Below are 25,910 nucleotides of genomic sequence, written 5' to 3' on the forward strand. Positions count from 1 at the left end.
TACAATGTGTACATACATTTCTAGCGTGTATACCGTACATAAGGATTAGTTTACCTTGATGCATGCTGAGACGCACCTAATGCTACTATGAATGTAAATGCTATCTAACTTTATGGCCTGGCCTGTCGATCTCTTTAGCTCCCCTTTCCCCGCGTCATAAAAAAAGTCTCATAAGCTAAATGCTGCATGTAATCATAATCATCAAATCACTTCATACAAAACGCCCCGGGAAACCTTCCACGCTGCGATCTGCACATGGATCACTTGCCCACCATGATTTGTTGAACAATAGAACCACATCAACAACCACAGAGGAGTAAAAAGCAGACGGACCAAAAGCAAGCACCATCTGAAACACCGTGCACCCACCAAAACATTTGATTAACCCGCCCAGACACCGAAGCCTCTCCTTGGGATGTAGGCCTTTGTTCCCTTATGCCAATCCGTTCTCACAGCGTCAATTGAAAATCCTGAGCTTCCACATCTTCATCATAAACTGGAAGTTCCTCTTCAGCAACCAAGATGGGAAGTCCATCGGTCAAAGACAACATGCCAGAAGGATGCAAGTAAGTTTCTGGAGATAAAATGCCCTTCGGAGCCGTGTCCTGCTCGACCGGGGTAGCTGTTCTGCTACTCATCTTAGATGATACTTCGCGGCCTCGAGTGTACCCCAGAGTAGTTTTGGAATTGGCTTCAGCTGCGGTGTGATGCATGCTTGACGGGTTGTCTGGGGCTCGGGGTGTTTTTGTAGAAAACAAGGACGTGGCCATCCTTGTCCTTGGTTTGGCCAAAGTAGCTGATCGGGTGCGGGGAACCGATCGGTATGTCCCAGAGAGGGCGGTAGCGGCATCACGAGCACGTACGGTGGAAACACTGCTGGTGCTTTTGATGAGACCCGCAGTCGCTCTGGTACGGCGGGTTCCGACACGGCGTTTCACCGTCTCTGCCACAGCAGGCTCCTCCGGTTGTTCTGTTTCAGACGGCTCTCCGAAATCGATGCTCTCAACCTGCTTCAGGATCATATCATCGATCAGTTTGTCACAGGCTGCTGAGTCTTTCTGGAATTTGCGCTCTCTTTTAGTCAATCCATCAGGTCCGATCTCATTCTCAGCGCCATACACGCTCTCCAACCCGCGTGCAAGGTTCCTCCCTTGAAACTGAGGGAACGTGGTATCGTAGGTAATTTCATCAGGGTAGTCCGGAAGATCTGCTGCTGTTAAATATCAAAGATCGGTACCAGTATGTAAGTGGGTGACCAACCTTGAGGCTTGGGCGGCATATACTCAATGTCGGGAACGTCATCCTGCACATGCTTGGTTTGTGTTTCTGGCTGCGCCTGTTCGATGAAGGGGGAGAACTTTTTCACCCTCTGGGTCGAACCCCTTTTGAGAGACTTCTCTGGCTTCGCGGTCCCTCCGGGAGGCGCGGGGGTCTGTAGGCCTCTAGCTTTGGCATTGGTGGTTTTCATGCCCAAGGGGGCGCGTTGACGGGGGTCAGCTGGAAAGAAACGCGTCGTATTAGCACTTGGATCAGATTCTATCCCAGGAATATAGCATCTCTTCCATACCTAGTGGGGTCATAAAGGCATCTTTGATGCTTTCCTTCTGTTTACCTGCTCCCTTCACAGTCTTTTTGCCGAAAGCCAGGGGATCATTTTCGTCGTTCAATGGAATCTTGAAGGGCGTTTTGGGTGCTCGCGTTCCAGGTGTCTTCGGCTGTAGGTGTCTCAAGCCCTGGTTCAAGGGTTTTGATGCGGCGACCGTTTGATGGCTATGCACTAGGTTCTCTTGGTCGCGAAGAGCCAACATGGCGGCGGCTTACGAGTCACGTCAGCGCATTCAAAGGCGATAAACCGGATCGGGGCGAATTTGTCTGTGTCGAATTCGGAGACCCTTGCCAGCAAAGAGTCTGGAGCAAGAGATGGCAGTCGAACAGTCGAAGTGGTTCTAGACGCGGACATGACGAACAGCCAGGATGGGGGGAAAGGGTGTTTGCGAGGCGGTTGCCCGTGGAGACGGGGCTGGTGAAAGGGGAAAGCCACACAGTGGTTCTACGGTCGCTTGCCCGTCAGCCACGGCCCCTATACCAGATCGGCTAGGACCCAACCCGCTAGTTGTGCTAGCGGCTGACCGCCAGCGCCAGGCCAGAAAGTCAACCTTACCTTAAGGCCTCCTCCTCCACTTCTCTTTCTTTCCTCCCTATTATTCCCATCTGTCCAAACTATCTTCTTGCATCAATCACATCTCTGTCCTCTTTCCCTGGTTTCTCGCTGAGCGAAAGCCCGTTGTTGCTGTTACATCCTACTCTCTTCCACTCCGTACATATTTCCTCGTTGCAAATAACTTACTCAAAATGGATAAGATTAAGGAGGTGAGTGTCAACCCTTTCCCCTCTTACCCCCCCCTGTTGGCGGGGTAGCTTTCAAGTTGCTGTCCCGATAGTCCACATGCACACCACCTATTGTCCTTGCCTCAACATCTGGATCCTGCATATATCTGCTGCAGTATATTTCTCATAATAGGAAAAAGCAAAATAAACTTTCCCTGAGATGCACAACTAACCTTGGCTGATCTAGAGAATGAACAACCTCCGCCTGGAGGCCGAGGAGGCTCAAGAGAAGGTTGAAGAACTCAAGACCAAGGTGAAGACGTTGGAGCAGGAGAACCTGGCCAAGGAGCAGGAAATTACATCCCTCAACCACCGGAACCAGCTTCTGGAGGGTGAGGTGGAGAAGCTTGAGACTGCCCTGAAGGAGGCCAAGGATGCTGCCAACCAAGGTGCTCAGCACGATACCCAGAACGAAGCTCTCCAGAGACGTCTCCAGCTTCTGGAAGAGGAGGCTGAGGATGCCGACAAGAACCTGCGCGAGACGAACGAGAAGTATGTGCTATCTATACCTTTTGCCTATTTAGATGAGAGGAGGTTGATGCTGACTACGCTGGTATTTTAAGGCTCCGCCAAACCGACGTCAAGGCTGGTCACTACGAGCGCAAGGTGCAGGCTCTCGAAGCGTCTCGCGACCAATGGGAGAGCAAGTATGAGGAGATGGCTAAGAAGTACGCCGAGCTGCAGAAGGATCTCCACGAGCTCGAGGTCTCCATTAGCAATGTCTAAAGGCCAGGGTGGCGCGGATTACCGGCAACAGGGGGCCCCAGCTTTTTTTTCCCCCACATATACTATCCTTTTAGCTTTCTATCCCTGCACACCACAACCTGATTTCTTTCGTTCCTGTCGGCAGAAGCGGCTTTGGCAGTCTCTGTCCGTCTTGTCATCTAGCTGGCTTTGTTATCGTTCCCATCAACCGGTTTTCCGCTCGTCCTCGCAACCTTGTCTATTCTTCCACTCGACGTCAAACATTTTCATCGTTGCCAGAAGGTACATAGAATATATTTAATAGGAGTGCCCATGTGCATTGTCACCATCTGTTGATTAAATTCAAGCCAAGTCCATGGAACTTATGATCGCTCGCGTCGGGCGTTCGCCTTCCTCGATTTGGATGCGCGCTCCTTCATTCTGGTTACCTTGCGCTCTTCCTTGCTTTCGTAACGGAACTTTTTCTTCTTCTTCTTGGGCTTGTTGTCCGACTTTCGCTTCTTGCTTTGTTCGGCAGAGGGGTTGGGTTCGGCAGTTGCTTTGGAGGCTGACTCCGAGTCTTCGTTTTCGATGTCTGATTCGTCGACCGCTGATCGCAGAAGTCCTTCCTTGGAAGTATCCATTTCCTCTACCGTTACCGTCGTATATTTGTCTTCGTCGATATACTCAGCTTCGTAGTCGACGGCCGGGGGTTCCGTGAACCCCTCCCAATCCTGGTCCTCGACGTCCTCGTCCTGGCTGTCCTGATCAGAGCCATCGCTGCCGTCTTCCGCTGCCTGCAGCTTTTTGAGCTGTCTCTGATGTTCTTCGATTGCACGTTGAAAGCCAGCAGTTCGTTCTTCCCGAATCTGAGTAGACATTACAGTTAGCCTTGGTTGAGCGACCTTCTACGGCGATTTGATATAGGCATAATAATCCTTACCCTCTTGCGCTCGTCTCTCTTCATCTCTTTCGCTTTCTTGATTGCCACTTCTTGTGCATGTTTGATTCTTTGTTGCTTCCGCTTGCGAAAGCCTGTGAGAAATGATTCGCGGTCAGCAGCGTCGAAGTTGATCTCCTCGACTTTGCTGGCGACCTTTCTTCTTTTGGCTTGAGGACCCATTCTCGTGGAAGGTTATGGGTGTGGTAATTAAAAGAATATTGTCAATGTATAGCGAAATAAAAAAAAATCAAAGCGATTTGGATTTTTCAGAGCATGCACACCGGAGTGATCGTTCGATATTTCCGTGGGGGAAAATTGCGATCTAAAGCCCGGCATATAAATTGTAAAGGAGGCTAAATAGTGCCCGTGCCGAAGTCGACCGCCTCCGAGCCGGCGGGCCATCACACCTGGCTCTAACATCATTCATTCATCTGGGGTCCTTCCGGAGAGCACTGCATCTATTTGGTTAGTTATATTCACCCAACCATCATGCGCTTGGGAACTCTATCATTGCTCGCTCTGGGAGCGACTACAACTAGCGCCTTCCATGATACTTCTCCCTTTTTCCTAGCATCGACTTCGGAGTATGCACACCCAACTTTGCGCGCAGGCGAACCCTCAGTCTCCGAGGAACGAGCCAGCTAACAGCTCCCTTAGGAATCTTTCTACCTCAGCACAGCTTAAGACTGCTTCTTCGCTACTGGAGGATCTTTCCTCGAAGCTTTCTGGCTGTCCTTCCGACTATTATGTTATCGCTTCCCAACCTGGAGTCCACAGCAACGACTTCTCTACACTCAAGTCCGCACCCCGCCTCGGCGCGAAATTGACTGGCAAGGACCATACCATCCGCTCAAGGACGATCATCAACGAAGTTGTTGGAGTTCTAGAAGCAAGGAAGGTGCAAGAACTATTAGAAGCGGAGTGTGGAGCTCAATCTACCATCATTGATGCCTCCTGTAAGTATTCCGATCTGGGCAAGCTGCACAGGACAGCTCGGGCTAACTTTCTGTCTTTTAGCTGGCATTTACTCTCCCGACTTTGGCGCTGAGCCCCGTGTGATCCGCCTCGACTTCCCTGTGCTTCCACAGGGATCTGAACGCCGCCTCCAGCTTTCCGATAATGGTCTGTACCCAAGCAATTACACTTTGACCCTCTTCCGAAAACACGGTGCTAAAAGCTTTGATAGATGGCCTTCTCTCCGACATTATCGAACGGCTGCCGGATTCCAAGAAGTACACTATTCTTTACATCACTTCGCCTAAGGAAACATTGAGCTCTGACATCGGTGTTTACCAATCTGAGGATGCTTCCTACCAGGACCCCCTCCACATGGATTTGAAGCGGGACTTCTCGGCACATGGTCTTGAGGATGATGCTCCCTCAAACAAGACGCTTTTCCGCGAATACCACTATTTCACCCCAGGTATGTGTAGAGTGCCCCAGGCCATGAATCACCCCGATCTGACAGCAAACAGGCATCATTATGGGGCTGATGGCCTCTCTTTTCTGTCTTCTGATCTTGTATGTTGGTCTCAGTGCTCTCCTGAGCCTCGAGGTTCCGTACGCGGCGTTTGAGAAGGACATCTCCGCCAGTGTGCAGAAGAAACAGCAATGATACAGCAATTAATTGTTCGTGATCTCTTGCGGAAGACCTTGCTTGAACGTGTCTAGCTTTTTGGTTTTGTTCTTTTCAGCACAGTATATCTTGTTTTTGAAATTCACTGCATATTTGTATGCTGGCGTTTCATCTTCTTTATGCGATAAATCATGATGCTGTACGGAGTGTGATGTATGCTATATTTGGGTGCATGTCCCTGGATCTGGATGTTATCGATAATAGTCACGTGATTAGATGGAATGCGGGCATTTGGAGGCCAAGGGGCGATCACGGTTTATCTCAATTTGATAACCACTTGATACTTGGACTGGTCGTTTCCTGGTCTTGCTAGTGCATCAGAACTCCTACTCCTAGTCAAACTAATTACCCACAAATTCACAAATAGCCATAAATAGCACCTGTATCTCCGTCACGTGAGAGCCTAAGGCAGGGAGGGGAGCCGGTCCAGACGGAGCACGGGGCAACCCCCCCGTATTCCTATTGCCTCTTCTTTTCTCTGCTGATCATGTGTTATCGTCCGTTGTCGTTGCACTTGTGTATCGTGGGTTTTTACCGCGCTCACTCGCTTGTCAATAATCCCTTGTCTTTCGCTACTCAGCATGGGTCTTTCTTGATATCACTGTTGAGTCTCTGCATAGTCGTTCGTTAAGGCTGCTGACGATCCGATCTTGTTCGCTTCTTCGCTGATCTTGGACCCTCTTCTGCTGGGTGGAGACTTGCCTGATAGTGCTCCCCCTCATTCCCGTCGTGTGTCTGGGGACAGCCGCTGTTGATGCGATCAGTCTGCAGAGACATTCGCTCTCGTATGCTTGTCGTGGCTATGCCCAGTTACGTTCTGCGATAGTCATTCAACGCACTAATCGACATCGCGTCCTAAACAGGATCTACCTCTTAGCAGTTTGCGATTACCACCAACAATCATGGTGGCTTTGTTCAAGGGCGTTGGGAGAGCCCACCGGCCTTCTTTCACTCTACTTCTTGTGTTGTTCGTTATGCTTGTTGCTCAAATCTCCGTAGCTCAAGATGCGACCACGGATGATAATACTACAACCACCACAAGCGTGAGCTCGACAACAGAATCGGCTACAACCTCGTCGTCGTCGTCATCGTCATCGACAAGCACTACCACTAGCTCGTCGAAGAGCAGCTCCACGACATCGGCCTCGACGGCATCAACTGGTACAGATACCTCATCCACGTCGACTACATCGGCATCCTCGTCCTCCTCAACAGATGGTTATCCCGTCGTCACTGTGCCACCAACTGCAGATGCGCCATATATGCAAAAGTCCAACATCCCCGAGGGTACCCTATTCATCGCCGTGGGAGCAGTTCTGGGAGCCATTGGGCTCGCGATTCTAGCATGGCGCGGCATAGTTGCATGGTCTGTGAACCGCTCTGTGCGCCAAGCCGCAATGACGCGCTCGTCCGAATCGAAAGGCCTCTTGCGTTCGAAGAGAAGAAAGTCGCGTACTAGGAGATCCTCTTCCGCGGGACCTGGCGTCGCCCTCGACAAGCTTAGTGGAGTTGGAACTCACCAGCATCACCGTCACAGCCACCACAGCCACCGACAGCACCGAACCTCAAAGGGCCCCAGTGCCAACAGCGGGCTCTTCTTCTCACCAACCGCCGGGATGCAACACGGCAGCGGAAACCGCCGTTCGAGCTACCTTCCGGCGGGTTACTACAATGCCAACAACGTGGGAACCACTCCCCGCACTCAAGACGCACGTTACTCAGCTGCCGACCTGACGGGGCTTGGGGGTCCTCAAGCGCAGGGCTACGCCCCGACTAGATCCGTGCCCAGTCCCCCCGAATCCCCGGGTCTGCCCCAGTATCACGATCAACAGGATACCCCTCCTCGTCGCAACGCCAGAAGGTCTCACGTCGAAGCTTCCACCAGCACTCTGAATCTAGCTTCCCCGCCAGCGGGAAGAACCCCCAGCGCATATTTGGAGGATCTGTTCGATAGTCATCCGCCTCAAAACCGGGACTGATCTGTGTCTCAAACTGGATGAATCCTCATTCTCCCAACACGCATCTTTCAGTTTGGTTCTAGAAATCTCAGTCCAGCCCTTTTTTCCATTTCTGTGTGCATCTATTATATTACCCTGTGTCTAAAGTCACGTGGCATTTCTTCACTTCTGTTGTGTCTGGTATAAAGTTTCTATTCTCGAACATAGTCGAATTGTCTAATAGCAAATCCTGATGAAGTAATCACTGCATGTCCTCCCAGCGAACCGCTCCGTACTCAATTGCCCACGGGAGTTAGCAGGTATTTGGAAAACATCCGACTATTCCAGACTAGTCATCTATGGCTTCGAGAGGGGTTTGGCACGCCTTTCAACTGCGGGTTGGTAATGGTGTCACCTGACGGCCTCTGCGCCAGTTGGCTTTCATCTTACTAACTACGACGGTTGTGAGAATGGAAGGCATCACGTGCTGTGTTCCAGGATCGGAGAACAAGACTCACTGCACAATCACATGGTATCCTAATGCGGGTATGCGGGCCGCAGAGACAAAGGAATCGAGACTACGACTCGGGAGCGGGTGGAAGATTCAAAGCTTAGAACATCTATAGATTATACAATATATACGAGGCGAGCACGCTCTAGAAAGCGCCTACGCCGGATTGATCAGTCCGCATCCAGCTTACCGCTGAACTCGCCGAGCAGAATATCATCCAGCGCTGGGCCGCGGCTGTTCCTGACTGTCGTGTCGCAAGGTTAGCCGGGCGTCACACAAAGAAAAGAAAACGTGGTGGAAGCAGGGAACTTACTCCACTCGGTCTCTATGCGGAGGAAGATCCACATCCATCGGCGTGCGACCTCGAGAAACATGAGGACAAAAATTCCGAATTCCGTGTCACTTAGCCAGACGAGACCTGGCACATATCGCGCGAGCCACGAGAAGCGAATGGCGAAGTCGATGCCAACGGCAAGGTAGTACTGACGATCAGCGAAGAACCGGTGGCGACGGAGGCCGAACGGATATTCTGGACTGTCGCGCAAGGGCGACAAAAGGGTCAGGTCCCAATCCTTGGTGACGTCCCAGTAGAATGAATATGCGGAGTTGGTCAGAGTGCAGAGAAACCTAGTGACGCAAGGACATTAGCCTCCAACTGTTTGACCTGCAAGTCAGGCGATTAGAAATACTTACAAAAGTCGTGAGAGACCGGTCTCGCTGAATCCATAGAACTCCAGGGGGTTGTAGTTCCTCAATTTTGCCGTGAGCATGATGACGGGAAATGCGGTAGCGTATTTCAATGCGTTAGCCAGGTGTTGGCCCCCCGTGTTCCCATTCTTGTGACCACCTTGCCATACACGGAAGTATTCGATGAGACACTGACGTAGCCGGATCATACTGGGAATGGAGATGACAAGTGGAATAAGGTAGTCGTTCCCACATTTGCGATTCGGTTTCGATGTACTGCCTAGATCCCCAGTGAAGAACATGCAGAAGGAGACAACCAGATCTCCCAGGACTTTGGAGTAGCTCGTCAAGGCATCTGCCAGGAGAATGTCCCCAAACTTGCCATCTTGGGGCTGCGCCAATCCACCAACACAGATGCGCTTCAAAGTAGTGAAGAGGCGGAATCGGCCCGAGCGCGCGACCCGTATGAAGGGTTGAATCAGAATGATCCCGGCAATGAAGAAGTATGATTGCGGGATGTAATCCAACGACTCGACACGTTGTCTGGAACCGTGGGTGACGGGCCAGAAGATGAGAAGGGAGATCACGAGAGGGATGGTCAGGAGAGTGGCTAAGCGGTAGGCGGAGGCGTAATGAGGTGGGTGGTTAGCGGACTGGCGGTGGGGGTATCGAATGAGAGAGGGAACGTCCTGGTAGATATTAGACAAGCTGTCACGAGAAGCAAGGACTAGGAAAGAATGAGGGGGGGATTAACCCACAACATTCGCTTTTGAGAGATACTGCAGATTGGCACCCCATCCCCAGAACCCTGTCAACAGCAATTAACAACGATCGAAGAGGGTTGAAGATAAGAGAACAATTAATAATGAACAATTAGCATACCAGCCAAAAAGATTACCGCCACACGCGAGGGGAAGGGAAGGAATAGACTGAAGCCATCCAATTGAGCATGTTGATCAGGACCCATATTCCATTGAAGTAGCGGCGCCGGTTTCTGTTAGCACCTGGGGACGGCGAAATAGGGAGATCAGGTCGAAGACTGGTGGATTGCAAGGGAAGTAGATCCCGGAAAAGAGAATGGGAAAGCCAGCAAGATATGGAAGCAGAGGAGGAGGGGTAGGATAGAAAGAAGAAGAGGAGAAAAAGAATCGGCGTCAGAGAGGTACTCAGGGTGAGTTTGACGAGCACGAATACTCAATCACTCCGTCAATTCAATCGAATCATGACCGACCCGCAAGTGTGAACCTCACTCAAGACCAGACAAAAAGAAGCTCAGGGACGGTTTCAGTCTTGACTGACCAGCGGCTTTCTCGGGTTTAGCCTGGAGGATGCGTCCTGGTCCCGCTTTCGGCTTAGCGGCGCTTCTTGGCGCTGGCGTCCAATTTTGGCTACAGCTCTCGATCACGTGTACATTACTACCGAGGTATCTTTCAATCTTTCAGCAATCTACCACTCCGTACTGTACATACAGTACTTGGGGCGGGCGGAGCTCCGCGATAACTACTAAATCCAACATTCAAAGCGAAACTTATGACTTTCTCCCTTCTTAACTCCCTGATTATCTAGCCTCTCTCCTTCTCGCACTCTGCTCTACTGATTTCACGTTGTTTATCGTCCTCCCTGTTCGCTCTTCTCGCAATGGCGGACGAAGATCTCTCGATAACCACCGCCTCGGCTCCCACCACCTCCATACGTCCCTCGGGCCACTTCTACCCTTTCGCGACCTCGCCAGACATCATCCGCTCTCACGAGAAGGATGTTTTTCTCTCCGCAAGCTTGACCAACCAAGCCCAATCCATCGCCCGTTCCCTTCGTGGGGCACGGTTCGCCCATACGCACTCCGAGGCCATCAAACGACTGACCGAGACCCTGTATTTCTCCCTCACCACCTTGATCGGGAATCGGACCTTGGGTGAGGAATACTGTGACCTGGTCCACTTGGAGGACGATACACTACAACTCCCTTCTCTCCCCCGGCGGGTCGGATACATCCTCAGCAGCATCCTGCTCCCGTGGGCGCTTCAGCGGATCCTCCCCGCATTCCGACAGCGATTGCGAGCCAAACTCGAACGTAGCGTTGCCCGCCAGCAGGTCAAGAACGCCCAGACCAAAAGCACGCAAGACGATCCGCACAGCCAATCGGGCTCTGTCTTCACCAAGCTGCGGATCCAGCGATATATCCTGGAGCACCTCGACTCCATCACGTCGCTGTCGCCCATTTACGCCGTCAGTATCGCGACCTTCTATTTCACCGGCGCCTACTACCACCTCGCGAAGCGCTTCTGGGGCCTGCGTTATATTTTCACCAAGAAGATCAACGAAAACGAGCAGCGGGTAGGCTACGAGGTCCTGGGCGTGCTTCTCGTACTGCAGATCGCAGTGCAGGGAGTTCTGCACATCAAGAAGGTGGCGGCCAGCCTGCAGCAGGAGGACCAGGATCGTCAAGCAGCGGACGCTGGAGCGGCTAGCGGTCAAGGCGATAAGGCGATAACCTCCGTTGAGAATCCGTCATCGCTTCCGCTTTTGCCCGCTAGCCGTGCCCGGTACGACTTCGCCGAGGACCCGAACGCGGTCCCTTGGATACCTGCCGGCCAACAGCGCAAGTGTACCCTGTGTCTAGAGTTGTTCAAAGATCCGAGTGCTACCACTTGCGGTCATGTGTTCTGTTGGACATGTGTTCGAGACTGGGTACGCGAGAAGCCGGAGTGCCCGCTCTGCCGCCAGGAGGTCCGCCTGTCTAAAGTGCTACCGTTGAGAGGGTAGTACTAGTCCCAAAGGCGTCCCACCTAGCCCCGTCGCATACTGCTTTCTTGGCATGTTTCAGCGTTGCAATTTGCTTGTTTCAAATATACCCTTTCAATTTAGAGATATATTTTGACAGTTTCCTGCCTGGATCGCAGCCACCTGTCAAAATCCCAGCTCACATCTATATATCTCCAACACTTCGTAGAAAATCCCACATCCCTGCCTAACATAAGTTCAAGGACGTATTGCGTCTATAGCTCCCTGTTCAAAGGCTAACAATTATTGGATCAGAGTATACTGATATGACGGGCAAATATTGCAAATGCACATCGCTGAAACGTTGCGGTGAGAGGCACTGGTTTGTTTGTTTTCGAAAAAAGGAACCGTATTAGCCCCCCCGATATATATATAGACTTATATAATTAGACGGTACACTTTGAGTCTTCCGGAGCATCCCCGGGTTGCACTACTTCGACTTCTTCCAAGTCAGCAGTGACAGGCGCTTTGCACACAACCCGGATCGGTATATTCAGTTCGGCGTGGGCAGGAAGAGGGGGCGTTGGGTCCAGTGCTTGTCGTTTGGCATCCATCTTGTCATATAAGCAGACGCATGCATATGGGTCGGACGCAGCATCTATCCAGAGCCCCGTCAGCTATTTTCAAGTCTTTGGTAAAGGATCAAGGGCACTCACATTGAACCTGGCGATAATTCAAGGTCGCTGTCCATTCGCTGCACCGCACGGTTTCTTCTTTTTGCAAGGGTAGCCCGAAATGCTCCTCCACCTGCTCGCTCAGATTGACAAGGCGCTTATTGATCAGTTTGGGATTCGATTGGCAGTACTTGATCAGCTTGTGAAGATGGCTAAGCTCGAAGATCCCGTGCGCATCTATCTGGAGATACTTTCGGAGACGGGTGCAGTCCGCTTTGATGGAAACACCAGCTTTCGTGATGGCTGGATCTTCGATGATACGCTTCAGCGTCGGTGGTACAAGATCGGCGATACCTCTTGCCGGCTTGAACAGTGCCACGTGAAAGAGCGCGATGCGGTGTCGGTTCGCAATCTGGATTAGCGAAATGTTGTCTTGGATGCGGTCCCATGCCGAAGCCGAGGCCTTCCATTCCAGGTCAAGCCCAATGATATCATCCTCTACAAAAAGCTGTGCGATATCCTCGCTACTCTTCAAGCTCCTGCAATAGTGCACCACAATTTCTTTCCCTTCCGGGCTCTTTTGTAATTTGTGGCTCCAGAATTCCGGGGTAACGGGGTTCTTGGCTGTGTCCTTTTGAAGCTGTCGGGCTGCAAAGTGACTCTTGATCGAGCCCATGGGGCTGCTACCGGTCTGGCCCACTGGCGCAGATAATCCTTTTTGAGGACCCTTGAATAAAGTCGATGCCTCGGGCTTCTGCAAGGTTCCGAGCGGCCCAGGATCTGAGGCGATTAATGTATTTGAGCTATATGATCGCCTCATCTCTCCCAGGCAGGTTCTCTTGGGCTTTCGCCCCTGATGGTTCCAGACCCCTCTCCGAGACACGGAAGAGGCACCTGAAGGCGCCTGAAATGAGCCCTGGGCTCCATTGGGAGAGGCTGAAGGTCGATTAAATATGTCAAACCATGGCAGGGTCCTGCGTCGCTTGGAGCCACTAGTCTCTGGTCGAGAATCCATGGTCAAGGCTGGCTTCGCCAATGCGGCGTAGAATCTGCCGATATGGACGCTTAGTCCTGGCTGCTGGCTCGGGGCGCACGGCCTGCGTAGCGACCTTGAGCTTGCCGCCAAAAAAGCCGGATCTGGCGATGGAAACCTGTGGTTACGGTCAATCGGGGTTATATGGAACGAGTAGAAGAAGGGGTGCGGCTTACCGTGTAAGTGCCGACGTAGTGACAAGCATCTTATGAGTCCGGAAGGCTAAAGAATGTGGAAATGCTGTCCACGCGCGGTTCCTGTTTTGTCCCTTGTGATAGCAGGGCGCTTAGTGCGGATTAAGAGGATTTAGACGAGGCTCAACCCGATCATGCTCTTGAGCTTCAGTCAACCAAGAGAAAATTCCAAGAGGGAACTGAGATCTCAGCTATTTACATTGAAAATGGCGGTGTCCAAAGACACATTGATTGCTTCCATGAAAGTCGGTAAAATATGGTACCTGAAGAACCTAAAGAAGGTGGTGTACAAGTAGGTAAGGAAAACAGGCCGTGGCACGGTACTACTGTTAGTCAACTTACGATGCTCTATCTGATTGGGTTGAGTGAGCGGGCCGGATAAACGCGAGTTCCAGCGAAGATGCCAAGATTGTCTGGATGGATTCATCACTGACCGTTTCCGCCCACCGCGTCAGTTTCTAGATCAAGTATCTTGTACCCCTGTCGTACTGTGAAAGCCCCCAAAGACTTTCATTTTGTTTATTTGCTCTCTTCTTCTCTCAAGTCTTCTTGAGCTTTGTATCAACTCTGTTTCGATCTAGTATCACTGTTGGCCGAAACCTCTCACAATGGCTTCTCAACTTCTTCCTCTTGGTAATTCACTGCATCATATGAATATACAGTAACATGACCGTGCTAACCCTCGGACTAGAGCTGATCGACAAGTGTGTCGGCTCTAGAATCTGGGTTATCATGAAGAATGATAAGGGTTGGTGCCGGCAACCTCTTTTCTTTCCCGGAAGGCAGAATCATTAACTTCTTATCGAACAGAGTTCTCTGGTACATTGCTGGGATTCGATGACTACGTCAGTAAGTGGTCAAGTTCGCTCCTGCTCTGCTAGTATCAATAATCTAATTTCGCTTTCAGACATGGTTTTGGAAGACGTGACAGAATTGTAAGTGTCTTCGACTGCGTATCCTGCTCTGGCTACATCATGCCATCGCATTAAATCGCCCTACAACTACCGAAATTTGGCCGATCTTCGTACTAATCGCTATCAGTGACTACTCTGGTGCGCAAGTCAAGCTTCCTAAGATACTGCTCAATGGCAATAACGTTTGCATGGTGCGAGTCCCTTCCTGCTTTCGTGTCCACCAGGCTAACAAGTTTGCGCAGTTGATTCCTGGAGGCGAAGGGCCAGTTGGGAGCTCATGAACCTCATAATATTCACGATGTTCAAGCTTTGTTTTAATTATCCAATGAATATTGATGACTGTATTCCAATCATGTCGTTCTGGCCAATAGCTCCACAGGGCGTTCTTCATCCCTCCATTCAGTCAAGAGGGAATCTGTCTCCTGTTTTTTTTTTCCAATCGTGCAATCGATGGCCGATGCATGGCCTATGGCAGATCAAGATGGCCTTCTCCAAAAGATACATAGCTATCAATCAGCGAAGCATACAAGCACGGGCCCGTCAGTTTTCACATTGATGTGAGATCGGGTCAGATGCTCTTCAAGTGGCATCGACGAGCCTGGATACGATTTTTTTCCGAATCAGTACACAATTAACCAGCATTTTGGAGCATGATCTGATTCACTGCTTGCTCAATTGACTTGCTGACTTGATGTGACCGCGCTACCATTGTCCGAATCCTTCTAGATTCGTGAGCAACCTGTTCATCCATAAATAGTCGATATCCGTACACTTGAAGTGCATCACGCGACCGAAAACTCTCAAATCACCCGGTTTCATTAGGGCCCAGTCCAGTCTTTATGCAATGACAGGACCCGCGCCGAGGTTGAGATTCAATTCCTTGCAATAAACTGCCGGCGATGCACTTCGTTTGCTCATTTTTTTTTTCCCTTTCAAAATCGACTTTCGTGGGCTCAGGCTCTTGAAGGGAGTAGAGATCATAGTGCTAAGCTGCGGTCGATAGATTATCTCTTAGGCAGTTACTACTGCCTGCAACTTCAGCGAGAGCGACTTTGAACCGAGGCAAAAAGAATAATGAGGGGAGAAAGAAGGAAGCATGACATGGTTCAGTCTTCCGCCTTCCATAGCCAAGACGAGAAATTAAGCCGACGAATGAGTGATGTCAGGATACGATGGATAGATCATAATTCATAGTTCGAGCAACCAGAAGAACATCAATAAGAGTGGCTGATGCCGTTCTGGTCAGTCTCTGAGAGCGTCCAAGAATCCATCTTCGTATCGCGAGTGGACCAGACCCAGTGCATGACTGCAGAAGAAGTGACCACAGAGAGATTCTTGGGAGCGAAGTGTCAGCTACCCCAGATATTTCCCACCGACTGGGGCCGAGTGGAAACTGTTAGGTAATAGCTTCGGCTCTTTCCCCGCATTTTCACCATTGCCCGCCCGCCCGCATTAAGGAGATAACCCTAAATGGGCCTTCTGTCTGTCCCCAAACTCAACGTCGGACGGGGTTGAATGAAGTTGGTAAACTGAAAAGTGAACTTGGAAAAGAGTGAAATGGCGACTCCGAAGCTGATCGGGGGTGGGCCCGACACTGTTTCCAGTGCAACGGGCTAACTTTCTCGTCGGTACTCGGTGCTAGAGGTCAAGACCGCCCAGTTGCAGGTCCCAACAACGACCGGCAGCATGGGCTGAGAGTTAGTGTCAGTATCTATCATGCTTACTTATGACTGTAGTTGCATAACTTGCATTGGCTAACGAGCTTATATCATCTATATTAACGTTAGTTAACAACTAGTTAGTTGAATAGGCTGCGCGGAGGGATGCAGCCACCAGGGGAGGGCCAGGTTACTCGGCGGCTGGGCTTCTCAGCTCCTGAAGGCACAATTCGCGATCGATCATTGGCTTTCGGGGATGCCGCAGGCTCCGTTGTCCGGGCTGGTCCAGTGTGAAGGTGACATCGCGCGAAAGTATAACAGGGTAAAGGGACCGACCACCCAAGGTGTGGTAAGTTTTGTTTGTACTTCCACAGATGGCTAGACTCGGATTGAGACCCTGCTAATATCTCCCTCTTCTCTTTTCCACGACACAATGAAAATGGGGGGCGAATTCACCTGTCTATGTGCAGCCGTTGTGTCATTGGCTGAAAGTTAGGATTTAGCCATGCTGTCCGACAATTGCTCCTCTTTCTTCACGTGCCGAATATCCCAGCATTAGGACCCGCCACCAACCCGTTTTTTTTTGTGAGATTACATGTCTCAGTCGACCGGGTATACTGCAACAGTGTAAGGCTGATGACCTTGGCTGCGAGCATCACGTATGGGTCAATATGCAAGACCGGCTACCTAGCGAAAGGCAGCCTGATACCCGGCCCGGTCCTGTAGTTGCGATGATTTGCTCGATCTCATCACCAATCTGGCGTCTTAGCCGCCCTAATAAAGCTACAAGACGAGCAAAAACCTAGCTAGGCGTGTCTCCGTTGACCTCATCCTCCAGATGGAACTCGGCAAATGAGTCGAGCGGATATTTGCGGTTGCGCTACGAGGGGTGGAAGAAGCAAGGTCACACCATCCTCCTCAGTTTCGTTCCTTTCATGGTTTGGCCAGATGAGTGTAACGCCGCCCATGCACGAGTGGGATGTTTGGCTCGAGGAGCCACAGCAGCAATACTGAGCGACAGCTGGGCTGCCTGCCGTGAGCAAGTCGACCCTGGCCGCGGGAGAAGGATTCTACCTAGTAAGTTGGCACTAACCCTTCTCTACATTGACCTCCGTCGCCATGACAGGGGGAAGTGTGCGAATCGACTTCCAGCTTAGGCGACTTTTTGCCGGAACAGGGTTCGCGACAAGACAGACTCGATCCCTCGGAGCCCTTCGAGAACTTCGAGAAGAAGGCGAAGAAGACCATTGGAAGAAAAGGTAGAAGATGGTGGCAGTCACCACGCAGGGAGGTATCCGTTGTACTCCGTAGATCTACAGAGGTACTCCGTACTTGTATATGGATTGTCACAATGGAGTGTACGTCAGCCACCCGCAGTGACCCTAAGCCTCTGATCGCATTTCATACACAAAGATACTGATGTTTACTATGTACTCCTCACTGTTTATTGTTTAATGGTGTTGTAATAGTACCGAAGTCAAGGCAACATGTACAGACAGCTATCTGTTGGATGTGGCAGAATGGACAGCAGTCCTAGACTCAAGAGATGAGCACCAGGCCTTTGACTGACCGATCCTTGAGAGAACCGAGGCCAGCCTCTTATCATATGCGTTTCAGCTCCTTGATTGGCTCTCGCTTCGCTGCGAGAATTTAATCTCGGGAGGCAGCTGCATGCCTGAGGGATGAAGTCCGTTTACCGTCGGACATATTCTAGGAAGGATCAGCACGCGAGGGCTTCTAGACACATTCCAATGATGAGATGTGATGTAGGCATCATCTTCTATCAGGAAAAAAATAAGAAAGGGAAAAGAAAATTAATTGTCAGGAAATCCAGAGATAGCGGCCATTGATAATGATAAATCCGATAGCTATCAATCGCCTGCTTAGACTTCATAGATAAGAGAGACTCCACTTGATGGACCCTGGCCATGGAAGGCAAGGACTGAACTGAAACCCAACTTTACTTACTTGCAGCACACGTGTTGAAGTGTAGATAATCTGCCTACAACTAATTCATAATAATCACACCACGGATTGACTGACTTTCTCTTGTGGGTGTGTGGGTGCTTATTGGGAAGGATGGAGCCACCTTTGGCTATTGGTTCGGAAGTTCTGCACTACCAGTGGCGTTGGAACCTTAAGGAGGAAGTTATTACATACGTAGTAGCTCGGAGAGGACCAGGGCTCTAGTGGCGGGATAAAGGTCAGCTGCTGTCATTTCGGTGCTGATTCTGGGCACTGGAAATGCTGTTTTGCATCTGAATGTGGAGCTTGGCTGAGGTTTTAATCACATTTGTAGCGATTAGTTCATCCAGTGGAACTACAATACTCGAGACAATGATGAACAAGATAAATTGTACCTACCTACGGGGCATAGCAAAAGGTACGGCGTAGATTACCTACCTCGTAGTATCCGTAAAAACCCACTGATAAGTCACTATGGGGATTTCGGGCGGGCTAGTCATGGTTGGGATTAGTCGGGTTTTGAAAGGTTCCCATCCCATGTCGTGTGGCTGATTGTGATTAGCAAGTCAGCTGTTGGTAACTGCGCACTTATCAATCCTAATTGTCAAGCAAAAAGTAACAGTGAATAATGCTGCAGATGGCAGCCAATCAAGTTGGAGGCAGGCTCAATCATAAGGTGGCAATCAACCCCGTTCATGAAATCAAGAGATCCAAAAGACTCTCCCCCAGAATATCAATCGGAAGCACCACCTAATAGTAGTGAAGTGAATTGACAGTAAGACTAAGGCCCCCTCCTGTAATTTAGCTCCCCCCAGACTGGTCCCACTTCAGAGAGTTTCCTGTCCGTTTGGCTCGGCCACATGGATGGTAGGTAGACAGGGAGGTAGTATACCGTATCAATGCTTGCAATGGCATAATCTGGCCCACCCCTCCTCTTCCTTCTCCAAGCTGATTGATGGTGGGTGATTATCCCCGAAAGCATGGATGTCAATCAATTAGACCAGGCTAGCTAGGCAGGATTTATTCACTTGTTCCGTTCCACTGCGCTTTGAAGGCTGATCTTCCCCATTTAAATACTGGCTGGCATCCCATGTCAATCCATGAGGGCTTCCGAGCTTCCTGGTTCTCCCCCCCTTCTCATCCTTCTTTGCACCCCCGCTAGCATTGCTCTGTTGTGATCGCAGCAGGCAGTCCAACACATTGTGCCTCTGATTAGCGTGGCTCACCGCAGTGGCTCAGTAACACATATTCACTCATCGTAGCCTAGCACTCCAGCACGCCGGTTGCTTCTCTGCACAATTACCATCACCTTATCTTGTTTCTTCTCCTTTGCTCCCTCGACCTCAACCTCCTTAGACTGAAGGTCTCTCTCTACTTGTGCAAGCTTGCTACTCTACTGAGTTCATAGTGTCTTGTGCAATACCACACCCTACTCTTACCCTTCCATCGATCCACATCATCAGCCATGGAGAAAGATTTCATGGAGCCGAAATATGAATTCAAACCCGAGGCCTCCTCGGCCGCCGACCCTCCGCCGTCCTATGGAGAAACCGAGACAACTAAAGGAAGTTTTGGCCAAAGAATCTGGGACAGCTTCAAGAGAGATCCTAATGCACAAGTATCGGCCGCCGAACACTCGGGTGCCGATGGATCGTCATACGATATTGAGGAAGCTGCACGGAAGACCGCTCAATCCCCCCTGCAGCGCAAGCTCAAAGGCCGTCACCTTCAGATGATCGCTATCGGTGGCTCAATTGGTATGTACCCTACACGGCTCCTGGCTCTAGCATAGATGGCTCATCTGGTCACTCAGGTACTGGTCTCTTTGTCGGATCCGGATCAGTGTTGGCTGCGGGCGGACCTGCATCAGTTCTCATTGCTTATGCGTTGATCGGCTGCATGCTTTACTGTACCGTGCACGCGCTGGGTGAAATGGCCGTTCTGTTTCCCGTCGCTGGTTCCTTTTCCCACTACTCCACTCGCTTTATCGATCCCGCCTGGGGTTTCGCCATGGGTTGGAACTATGCTCTGCAATGGTTGGTGGTCCTGCCGACCGAAATCGTCGCTGCTTCCATGACCGTCAACTACTGGAATTCGAGTATCTCGAGTGCTGCTTGGGTTGCCATCTTTTGGGTCTTGATCGTTGCAATCAATCTATTCGGTGTCAAGGGCTATGGAGAAGCTGAGTTCGTCTTCTCGATTGTCAAGGTCCTTGCGGTTATCGGCTTCATGTGAGTGATCTGAACGCGTCCCCTTTGCGGGTCTTTTGGGATTCGTCCGACTGACCTAAATAAGCATCCTCGGCATCATTTTGGATTGTGGTGGTGGCCCCAACGGTGGCTATATCGGTGCACGCTATTGGCATAACCCGGGCGCTTTCCATAACGGATTCAAGGGTCTTTGCAGTGTCTTCGTCAATGCCGCCTTCGCCTTCGCCGGCACTGAGCTGGTTGGTCTTGCGGCAGCCGAGACCGCCAATCCTCGCAAGTCCCTCCCGACTGCCATCAAGCAAGTGTTCTGGCGTATTACCCTGTTCTATATTTTGTCGCTTCTGCTGGTCGGCTTGCTGGTCCCTTACACCGATGACATGCTTCTTAGCGGGTCATCCAGCGCCGACGCTAAGGCATCGCCCTTCGTTATCGCCATCAAGAACGCCGGTATATCTGGACTACCCTCTGTCATGAATGTTGTGATCATGATCGCCGTGCTGTCAGTTGGTAACGCCTCGGTCTATGGTTCCTCGAGAACGTTAGCAGCCCTGGCTGAACAGGGACAAGCCCCTAAATTCCTAGGGTATATCGACCGTAAGGGTCGTCCTCTCTGGTCCCTTCTGATTGCTTCGTCGCTGGGTGCACTTGGATTCTTGGCCGCATCTTCGAAGCAGTCTGAAGCGTTCTCTTGGATGATGGCGATTTCTGGTCTCTCGTCTATCTTCACTTGGGGTTCAATCTGTCTGTGCCATATCCGCTTCCGCCGTGCTTGGAAGATCCAGGGACACAGTTTGAACGAACTTGCCTTCCGGTCTCAACCTGGATTGATCGGATCCTGGGTCGGATTTGCTTTCAACTGCCTGGTTCTGGTAGCCCAGTTCTGGGTCGGATTCGCACCTACCGGATATGCGAGCATGTCTGCCTCGGCCTTGGTTGAAAACTTCTTCTCGGCCTACCTCGCCGCGCCTGTCGTGCTGGTGTTCTACATCCCTTACAAACTGTGGTACAAGACTCCCTTTATCCGCGCCAAAGACATGGACCTTCAAACCGGTCGCCGTGACTTGGATATTCAATATCTCATTGAGCAGGAGCAGGCCGAACAGGCGCAGTGGCCAGCTTGGAAGAAGGTTTACAAGTTTTTCTGTTAGGTTGCAGTGTTGCCAGTCAGACATTGGACTTACGCGTGCGCCTTAATATGATAAAATGATAATACCTTTTGAGCCTGAAACTTGTGTACAATAACGATAATGTTCCTTCCCCTCACATCAGACCAGAGCATCTGGTGCGTCTTGGTGGTAAACCATCATCATGGTCAAATACAACTCGACTCGAATAAACATCCTGCGCAATGTACTGTAGTACATGGACATATGTATGCATGTCTATCAAGCTGTAGAAGCGACCTGCTTTCATGTTCAAGATTGTCAATTTGAAATCCCAAGATTGAGAGAGGTGTTCTGTCCTGTGCTGTGGTCTTGGCGGCAGGGGAAATGGTGTCTTTTGGATCCCTCCGTCAGTAGCGAATGAACACACCGAATGTTAGTGGAGGACTCGGGAGGGTTGGATGCCAACCTCACTCGGGCAATGATCAGACAGCAAACTATACCTAATTATACCATGGGGGGCCATGTGAGATTGTTGGGAAATCAATCTAAGACAACGGTAACAATCAACCGTGACGAGGAGACCAAAAATAGTAGCCACTTTTCCAACAACAGCAGAACAACATTATTACTTCCAGAACTACTAACCAACTTACTTCTAGCCAGCAAAGCAACACGTGAGGGTGAGCGAGGCTGAGGAGACTGGGAGAAAAAAAAGAGAAGGCGGGCGGCAATGGTCTAGTGCGGACTGTACTCCATAGTAACCAGGAGTGAGTTACGTAGACTTAGTTAGCTAGTTAGTTAGTAGTTATTAGTTAGTAGTTACAGGGCTAACAGACTGACTTACCAGCCCTGCCCAGTCACTTTTCTTTTCATAGGGCCTTTTTTTTTTTTTTTAGAAAAAAAACGTGGTTTCAGGTTGGTACGAACTCCGTATTCTTGCACTAATTAGTAGTAGTGTCGAAGACTTACATGTAAATTACTGTACATACACCGTCACCCTCCAAAATGACGGATGGAGAGCACAAGGCCCCGACCGAACCTCTTCTTGTCTCTCTAACTAAACCTCTGGAATCTCGAAATATTCACCCCATCATCATCATCATCATCATCATCAACATCATCATTGTTTCCTCCTCCCAATTCTTGTTCTCTTTCCTTCACCTCTCCTTCCCCAGTTAAAACAATCACCTCTCTTCTAGAGCATATCACCTTTTCTTTTTCTTCTCCATCTCTTCTCTCTGCATTATTATCTACTGCATTACTGCTTTCCATTGGCGCTGCGTTCATCCCACCTTCCCTCCCCCCCCCGAATTCTAGGCTGTCGTCTTCTGTAGCCGCTCTCGCATACTTGCTTCCCCCCTCCTCCCCTCCCCCCGGGCCTATGTCTCTTCGCAGCTCCTCCGTGCCACCTTAGGGATCGTTGAAACCTGCAGCTATACTGGTCGCGCTCGACCCGGTCATTTTCTTACTTCTCTCTTCACTTTCTCCACGGTCCTTGTGTGCAGTTGCCGTTGCGCCTCTAGTCTGTTTGACCCGGTCGCCTTCCGCTGGCGACGACGACCGATCAACTCTACCTTGGGAGACTTGCCGACTCCAAACAAAAGCACCTCTGCGGATCATTACAGCACCCTCGGCGGAATCAGAAAGTCCAATTCATAGCTCGTCTGTCGCCGTTTTTTGCTTCACCATGCCTGGCTTCGCAGATTCGTTTTGGACCCCAGATTACGCCACAGGTCTGGGGGTACTTTATGGCAAACTTCAGCAGGGCGCGGTGGAAAACAAACAAATTCTGACTATTGCCTCGATGCGCGCGGACGCGGAGGACATGTATGGCTCCAAACTTGGTGACATCGCGCCGGCCGTCGACCGGGTGACACCGACAGGGTTTGCGAAGGACGATGGGGCGAGCGTGAGGAAGGTAAGCGGATCGGAGAGTTCAGGCTTGGTCTTTTTATGTCGTATGCGAGTACTAATGCGGGGCTGCCATCTTCTCTGCAGGCTTATGAAGGTGTCCGCACGGAAATGGTCGAGGCGTCCAAGAACCATCAGAAAATCGCGTCCAACATCCGGGAATTGGTCGTGTCGCCGTTTCGCCGCTGGTGTGATCAACATGAGGCGCGGATACAGAACTCCCACGATGATTTGCAAGCCCGCATCAAGGAACATACGAAGCAGGTTGAATTGGTCAAGAAACTTCGGAGCCACTACTTCAACAAGTGCCGCGTCGTGGAGGATCTGGAGGAGGAGAACAAGCTTGCGTTCCAAGGCCCCGAGACCAGTCCCAAAATCAAGCCCACTCCCAAGATCGTCTTGCCGGAAGAAGAAGGGGAGGAAGAAGAGCCGGTCGAAATCGGCGATCGCATTTATCCTCCCGAGGACCTGAAGAAGCTGTTGATACACATGCTGGAAACGATCAAAGTGGGCGATGTCAAAGTGCCCATCATTGGAACCTACCAGAACACATCGACGGGCGCCGACATCGTGGACTATATTCAGAAGTATTTGAACGGAACCAGCATCGGCTATTGTGAAAGAATCGGCCAGGACCTTGTCGACAACGGCTTTCTTAGGCTCGTGGGAAACATGGGCAGCACGTTTGCCAACAGTTCTAAGATGCGCTACCAGTGGCGCCCAAAAGTCTTTCAACTTACCGGCATTCCCGACAAGAAAAAGCCTCTGATGCGGGTCACTTCGATCGCCTCCAGCGAAGATGGCAGTGATTCCCCCCTGTCTTCTGTGTCCGAGATTCTCGCCGGGTGGAACCCTCTGAATAACCCATACCCGAACGAGACACCAGCGGAAAAGTTGCGCAGGGAGGCCCGCGAGGCTGATGAACGGTACAAGGCTGCTGTGCGGCGACTTGACCTGATCAGATGCAAGCTCGAGGAGGAAATTGTCGAGAATCTACGCTTCATGGAGCAGTGCGAACTGGACCGTCTCAAGGCTATCAAAGCTGTGATCCTGGATTTCTCTGGCGCGATCAGCAATGTGATTCCTAACCTGCAGAGCACGGTGGATCACATGATGCTGTACCAGGAGACTATCCAGCCCCTGGGAGATCTTAGATACCTGCTGGAGAACTACCGGACTGGCGGTTTCGTCCCCCGCGTACAGGCTTACGAGAACTACTACGGCTCCGTGGAAGGTATGTAGAAGACCCGTTATCCTTATCAGCGTCTGGGCAGCTGAAATCTAATCTGCATCTAGATCAGAACTTTGGTGTTGATCTCGAGGCTAGAGCAAGAGCCGATCGCAAGCGGGTTCCGATTATTGTAACGACTATCCTCACTTATCTTGACAACCGTAAGAGTGCTACAGTATTGAGGTCGTTTTCTTGAAACTGACTGACCATACAATATAGGCTATCCTGAATTGGAGGGCAACGAGGCACGACGCGCGATATGGCTTTATGATGTACCTTTAGCGGCAACGCACCATCTGCGGAATGCATTGAACAACAGCAGAGCGGACTACAACGAAGTGCTCGAGAAATACGAGATCCCTATCATTGCCAGCGTCTTGAAGTTATATCTCCTTGAATTGCCAGGTTCGTATTCCTCGCGTCTCACCCTCTCATTCGCATTAACATGAATCAGATTCGCTCGTTTCTTCTCAAGTTTATGAAATTGTTAAGACAATTTATTCCACCACCGCCCATGAGACCACAGAGGAAGGCCGCATCAAGGTCCTTCAAAGCACACTCGGCCAACTCCGTCTCAACAACATCGCCACACTTGACGCCATTATGACCCACTTCACGCGTTTGATAGACCTGACGTCTGCCGACGAAGCTTATGTATCTTCTCTTGCCCAAGCGCTCTCCCCCTGCGTTCTCCGCCCCCGCACGGAGAGTAGTCTTACGATGAACGAGCGCCATAGCTATCGCCTAATTCGTGACTTGTTCGCTCACAAAGATGCCATTTTCGGCGAGCTCAAGCGCCAATCGAGTGCTCTCGGGATCAGTGGCACCAGCAATCGTCCCCGTGCCATTAGCACCGATGAGAGCAATCGACGCGCGGCCATGGAAGCGCGGAACCGCGCCATTGTCGACCGCAGTCGCGCCCACAGCCCCAACCCCCCACGGAAGCACCGTCGGGATCGTTCTAGCGGTGCTTCCGAGGCCGGGCGTTTCCCCGTCAACGTCACGAGCCCTACCGAGCGGAGAACCAACCTCCGTAATAGCCTCGACGTTCCCACCAATGTGGAATCCCCTACGGCTGCAGAGAAATTGAGCAGCGTGAACATCGACAACTCAGAGGCCTCTGAGCCCAACGGTGCTGCGGATGATTCTCCCGCTGTCAGTGCCAGCTCCGGATCTGGAACTTCGAGTCCGCCTCCAGTCGCAGGATCAGATGGATCCATGAGTCCCGTGACCGCTGCCACGCCCACCCAGGAATCCGAAAAGCGCACTTCGATTCCCCTCTCCAGTGTCATGTTCAACCGCAAACCCGGCCTTGGCAACCGGTCCAGCTTTCCCATCGCAGTGAACAGCGAGAGTGGATCTGACAGCAAGCGTAGCAGCCTGGCAACCATCGAGAACGAGCCCAAAGGTGTTACATTGGAGGACAAGCCAATGGACGATGACTAAATGCGCCCCATGTGATGTGTGGATGCACTCACTAACTGACTGATTGACTCATATGACCTGA

General features: G+C 51.0%; 11 protein-coding genes across 11 annotated transcripts; 7 read left to right on the forward strand and 4 right to left on the reverse strand.

Annotated features, from left to right (window-relative positions):
• Positions 1 to 145: 145 nt before the first annotated feature.
• On the reverse strand, positions 146 to 2,023 carry BO86DRAFT_328947 (uncharacterized protein). The gene is made up of 3 exons (XM_025668660.1): positions 1,568 to 2,023; positions 1,261 to 1,497; positions 146 to 1,207 (listed from the first exon to the last, which is right to left on the reverse strand). Exons 1-3 carry the CDS (start codon positions 1,806 to 1,808, stop codon positions 450 to 452), a joined length of 1,236 nt encoding a protein of 411 aa, XP_025533001.1. The 5' UTR covers positions 1,809 to 2,023; the 3' UTR covers positions 146 to 449.
• Positions 2,024 to 2,230: 207 nt separating this feature from the next.
• Positions 2,231 to 3,418, forward strand: BO86DRAFT_385101 (tropomyosin). The gene is made up of 3 exons (XM_025671031.1): positions 2,231 to 2,370; positions 2,576 to 2,880; positions 2,952 to 3,418. Exons 1-3 carry the CDS (start codon positions 2,353 to 2,355, stop codon positions 3,112 to 3,114), a joined length of 486 nt encoding a protein of 161 aa, XP_025533002.1. The 5' UTR covers positions 2,231 to 2,352; the 3' UTR covers positions 3,115 to 3,418.
• BO86DRAFT_385104 (rRNA-processing protein RRP17) lies at positions 3,408 to 4,311 on the reverse strand. Its single transcript, XM_025671032.1, has 2 exons — positions 4,016 to 4,311; positions 3,408 to 3,941 (listed from the first exon to the last, which is right to left on the reverse strand). The coding sequence occupies exons 1-2, from the start codon at positions 4,193 to 4,195 to the stop codon at positions 3,456 to 3,458; spliced, it is 666 nt and encodes a 221-aa protein (XP_025533003.1). The 5' UTR covers positions 4,196 to 4,311; the 3' UTR covers positions 3,408 to 3,455.
• An 85-nt stretch (positions 4,312 to 4,396) lies between these two features.
• BO86DRAFT_385105 (Ac45/VOA1 transmembrane domain-containing protein) lies at positions 4,397 to 5,939 on the forward strand. The gene is made up of 5 exons (XM_025671033.1): positions 4,397 to 4,599; positions 4,673 to 4,971; positions 5,033 to 5,137; positions 5,202 to 5,438; positions 5,491 to 5,939. The coding sequence occupies exons 1-5, from the start codon at positions 4,505 to 4,507 to the stop codon at positions 5,628 to 5,630; spliced, it is 876 nt and encodes a 291-aa protein (XP_025533004.1). The 5' UTR covers positions 4,397 to 4,504; the 3' UTR covers positions 5,631 to 5,939.
• A 454-nt stretch (positions 5,940 to 6,393) lies between these two features.
• BO86DRAFT_78366 (uncharacterized protein) lies at positions 6,394 to 7,876 on the forward strand. The gene has a single exon (XM_025677675.1). The coding sequence runs from the start codon at positions 6,554 to 6,556 to the stop codon at positions 7,628 to 7,630; it is 1,077 nt and encodes a 358-aa protein (XP_025533005.1). The 5' UTR covers positions 6,394 to 6,553; the 3' UTR covers positions 7,631 to 7,876.
• Positions 7,877 to 8,297: 421 nt separating this feature from the next.
• Positions 8,298 to 10,054, reverse strand: BO86DRAFT_385108 (EXS domain-containing protein). Its single transcript, XM_025671034.1, has 4 exons — positions 9,669 to 10,054; positions 9,545 to 9,594; positions 8,793 to 9,475; positions 8,298 to 8,726 (listed from the first exon to the last, which is right to left on the reverse strand). The coding sequence occupies exons 1-4, from the start codon at positions 9,751 to 9,753 to the stop codon at positions 8,360 to 8,362; spliced, it is 1,185 nt and encodes a 394-aa protein (XP_025533006.1). The 5' UTR covers positions 9,754 to 10,054; the 3' UTR covers positions 8,298 to 8,359.
• A 214-nt stretch (positions 10,055 to 10,268) lies between these two features.
• On the forward strand, positions 10,269 to 11,704 carry pex10 (ubiquitin-protein ligase peroxin 10). Its single transcript, XM_025671035.1, has one exon. The coding sequence runs from the start codon at positions 10,425 to 10,427 to the stop codon at positions 11,547 to 11,549; it is 1,125 nt and encodes a 374-aa protein (XP_025533007.1). The 5' UTR covers positions 10,269 to 10,424; the 3' UTR covers positions 11,550 to 11,704.
• Positions 11,705 to 11,953: 249 nt separating this feature from the next.
• Positions 11,954 to 12,857, reverse strand: BO86DRAFT_301179 (3'-5' exonuclease; the record flags this gene model as incomplete). Its single annotated transcript, XM_025667477.1, has 2 exons — positions 11,954 to 12,165; positions 12,224 to 12,857. The coding sequence occupies 2 exons, from the start codon at positions 12,855 to 12,857 to the stop codon at positions 11,954 to 11,956; spliced, it is 846 nt and encodes a 281-aa protein (XP_025533008.1).
• Positions 12,858 to 14,016: 1,159 nt separating this feature from the next.
• BO86DRAFT_394896 (RNA-binding protein LSM5) lies at positions 14,017 to 14,603 on the forward strand (the record flags this gene model as incomplete). Its single annotated transcript, XM_025673262.1, has 6 exons — positions 14,017 to 14,041; positions 14,100 to 14,156; positions 14,219 to 14,257; positions 14,316 to 14,343; positions 14,450 to 14,513; positions 14,565 to 14,603. 6 exons carry the CDS (start codon positions 14,017 to 14,019, stop codon positions 14,601 to 14,603), a joined length of 252 nt encoding a protein of 83 aa, XP_025533009.1.
• A 4,566-nt stretch (positions 14,604 to 19,169) lies between these two features.
• BO86DRAFT_78573 (amino acid permease GAP1) lies at positions 19,170 to 21,497 on the forward strand. The gene is made up of 3 exons (XM_025677676.1): positions 19,170 to 19,702; positions 19,759 to 20,176; positions 20,241 to 21,497. The coding sequence occupies exons 1-3, from the start codon at positions 19,411 to 19,413 to the stop codon at positions 21,301 to 21,303; spliced, it is 1,773 nt and encodes a 590-aa protein (XP_025533010.1). The 5' UTR covers positions 19,170 to 19,410; the 3' UTR covers positions 21,304 to 21,497.
• Positions 21,498 to 22,948: 1,451 nt separating this feature from the next.
• Positions 22,949 to 25,849, forward strand: BO86DRAFT_301658 (GTPase-activating protein RGD2; the record flags this gene model as incomplete). The annotated part of the gene is made up of 5 exons (XM_025667503.1): positions 22,949 to 23,179; positions 23,260 to 24,406; positions 24,469 to 24,564; positions 24,623 to 24,808; positions 24,858 to 25,849. The coding sequence occupies 5 exons, from the start codon at positions 22,949 to 22,951 to the stop codon at positions 25,847 to 25,849; spliced, it is 2,652 nt and encodes an 883-aa protein (XP_025533011.1).
• Between the last annotated feature and the right edge of the window lie 61 nt (positions 25,850 to 25,910).

Source organism: Aspergillus japonicus, assembly GCF_003184785.1.
Source record: "Aspergillus japonicus CBS 114.51 unplaced genomic scaffold BO86scaffold_2, whole genome shotgun sequence".
NCBI classification, from domain to species: Eukaryota; Fungi; Ascomycota; class Eurotiomycetes; order Eurotiales; family Aspergillaceae; genus Aspergillus; species Aspergillus japonicus.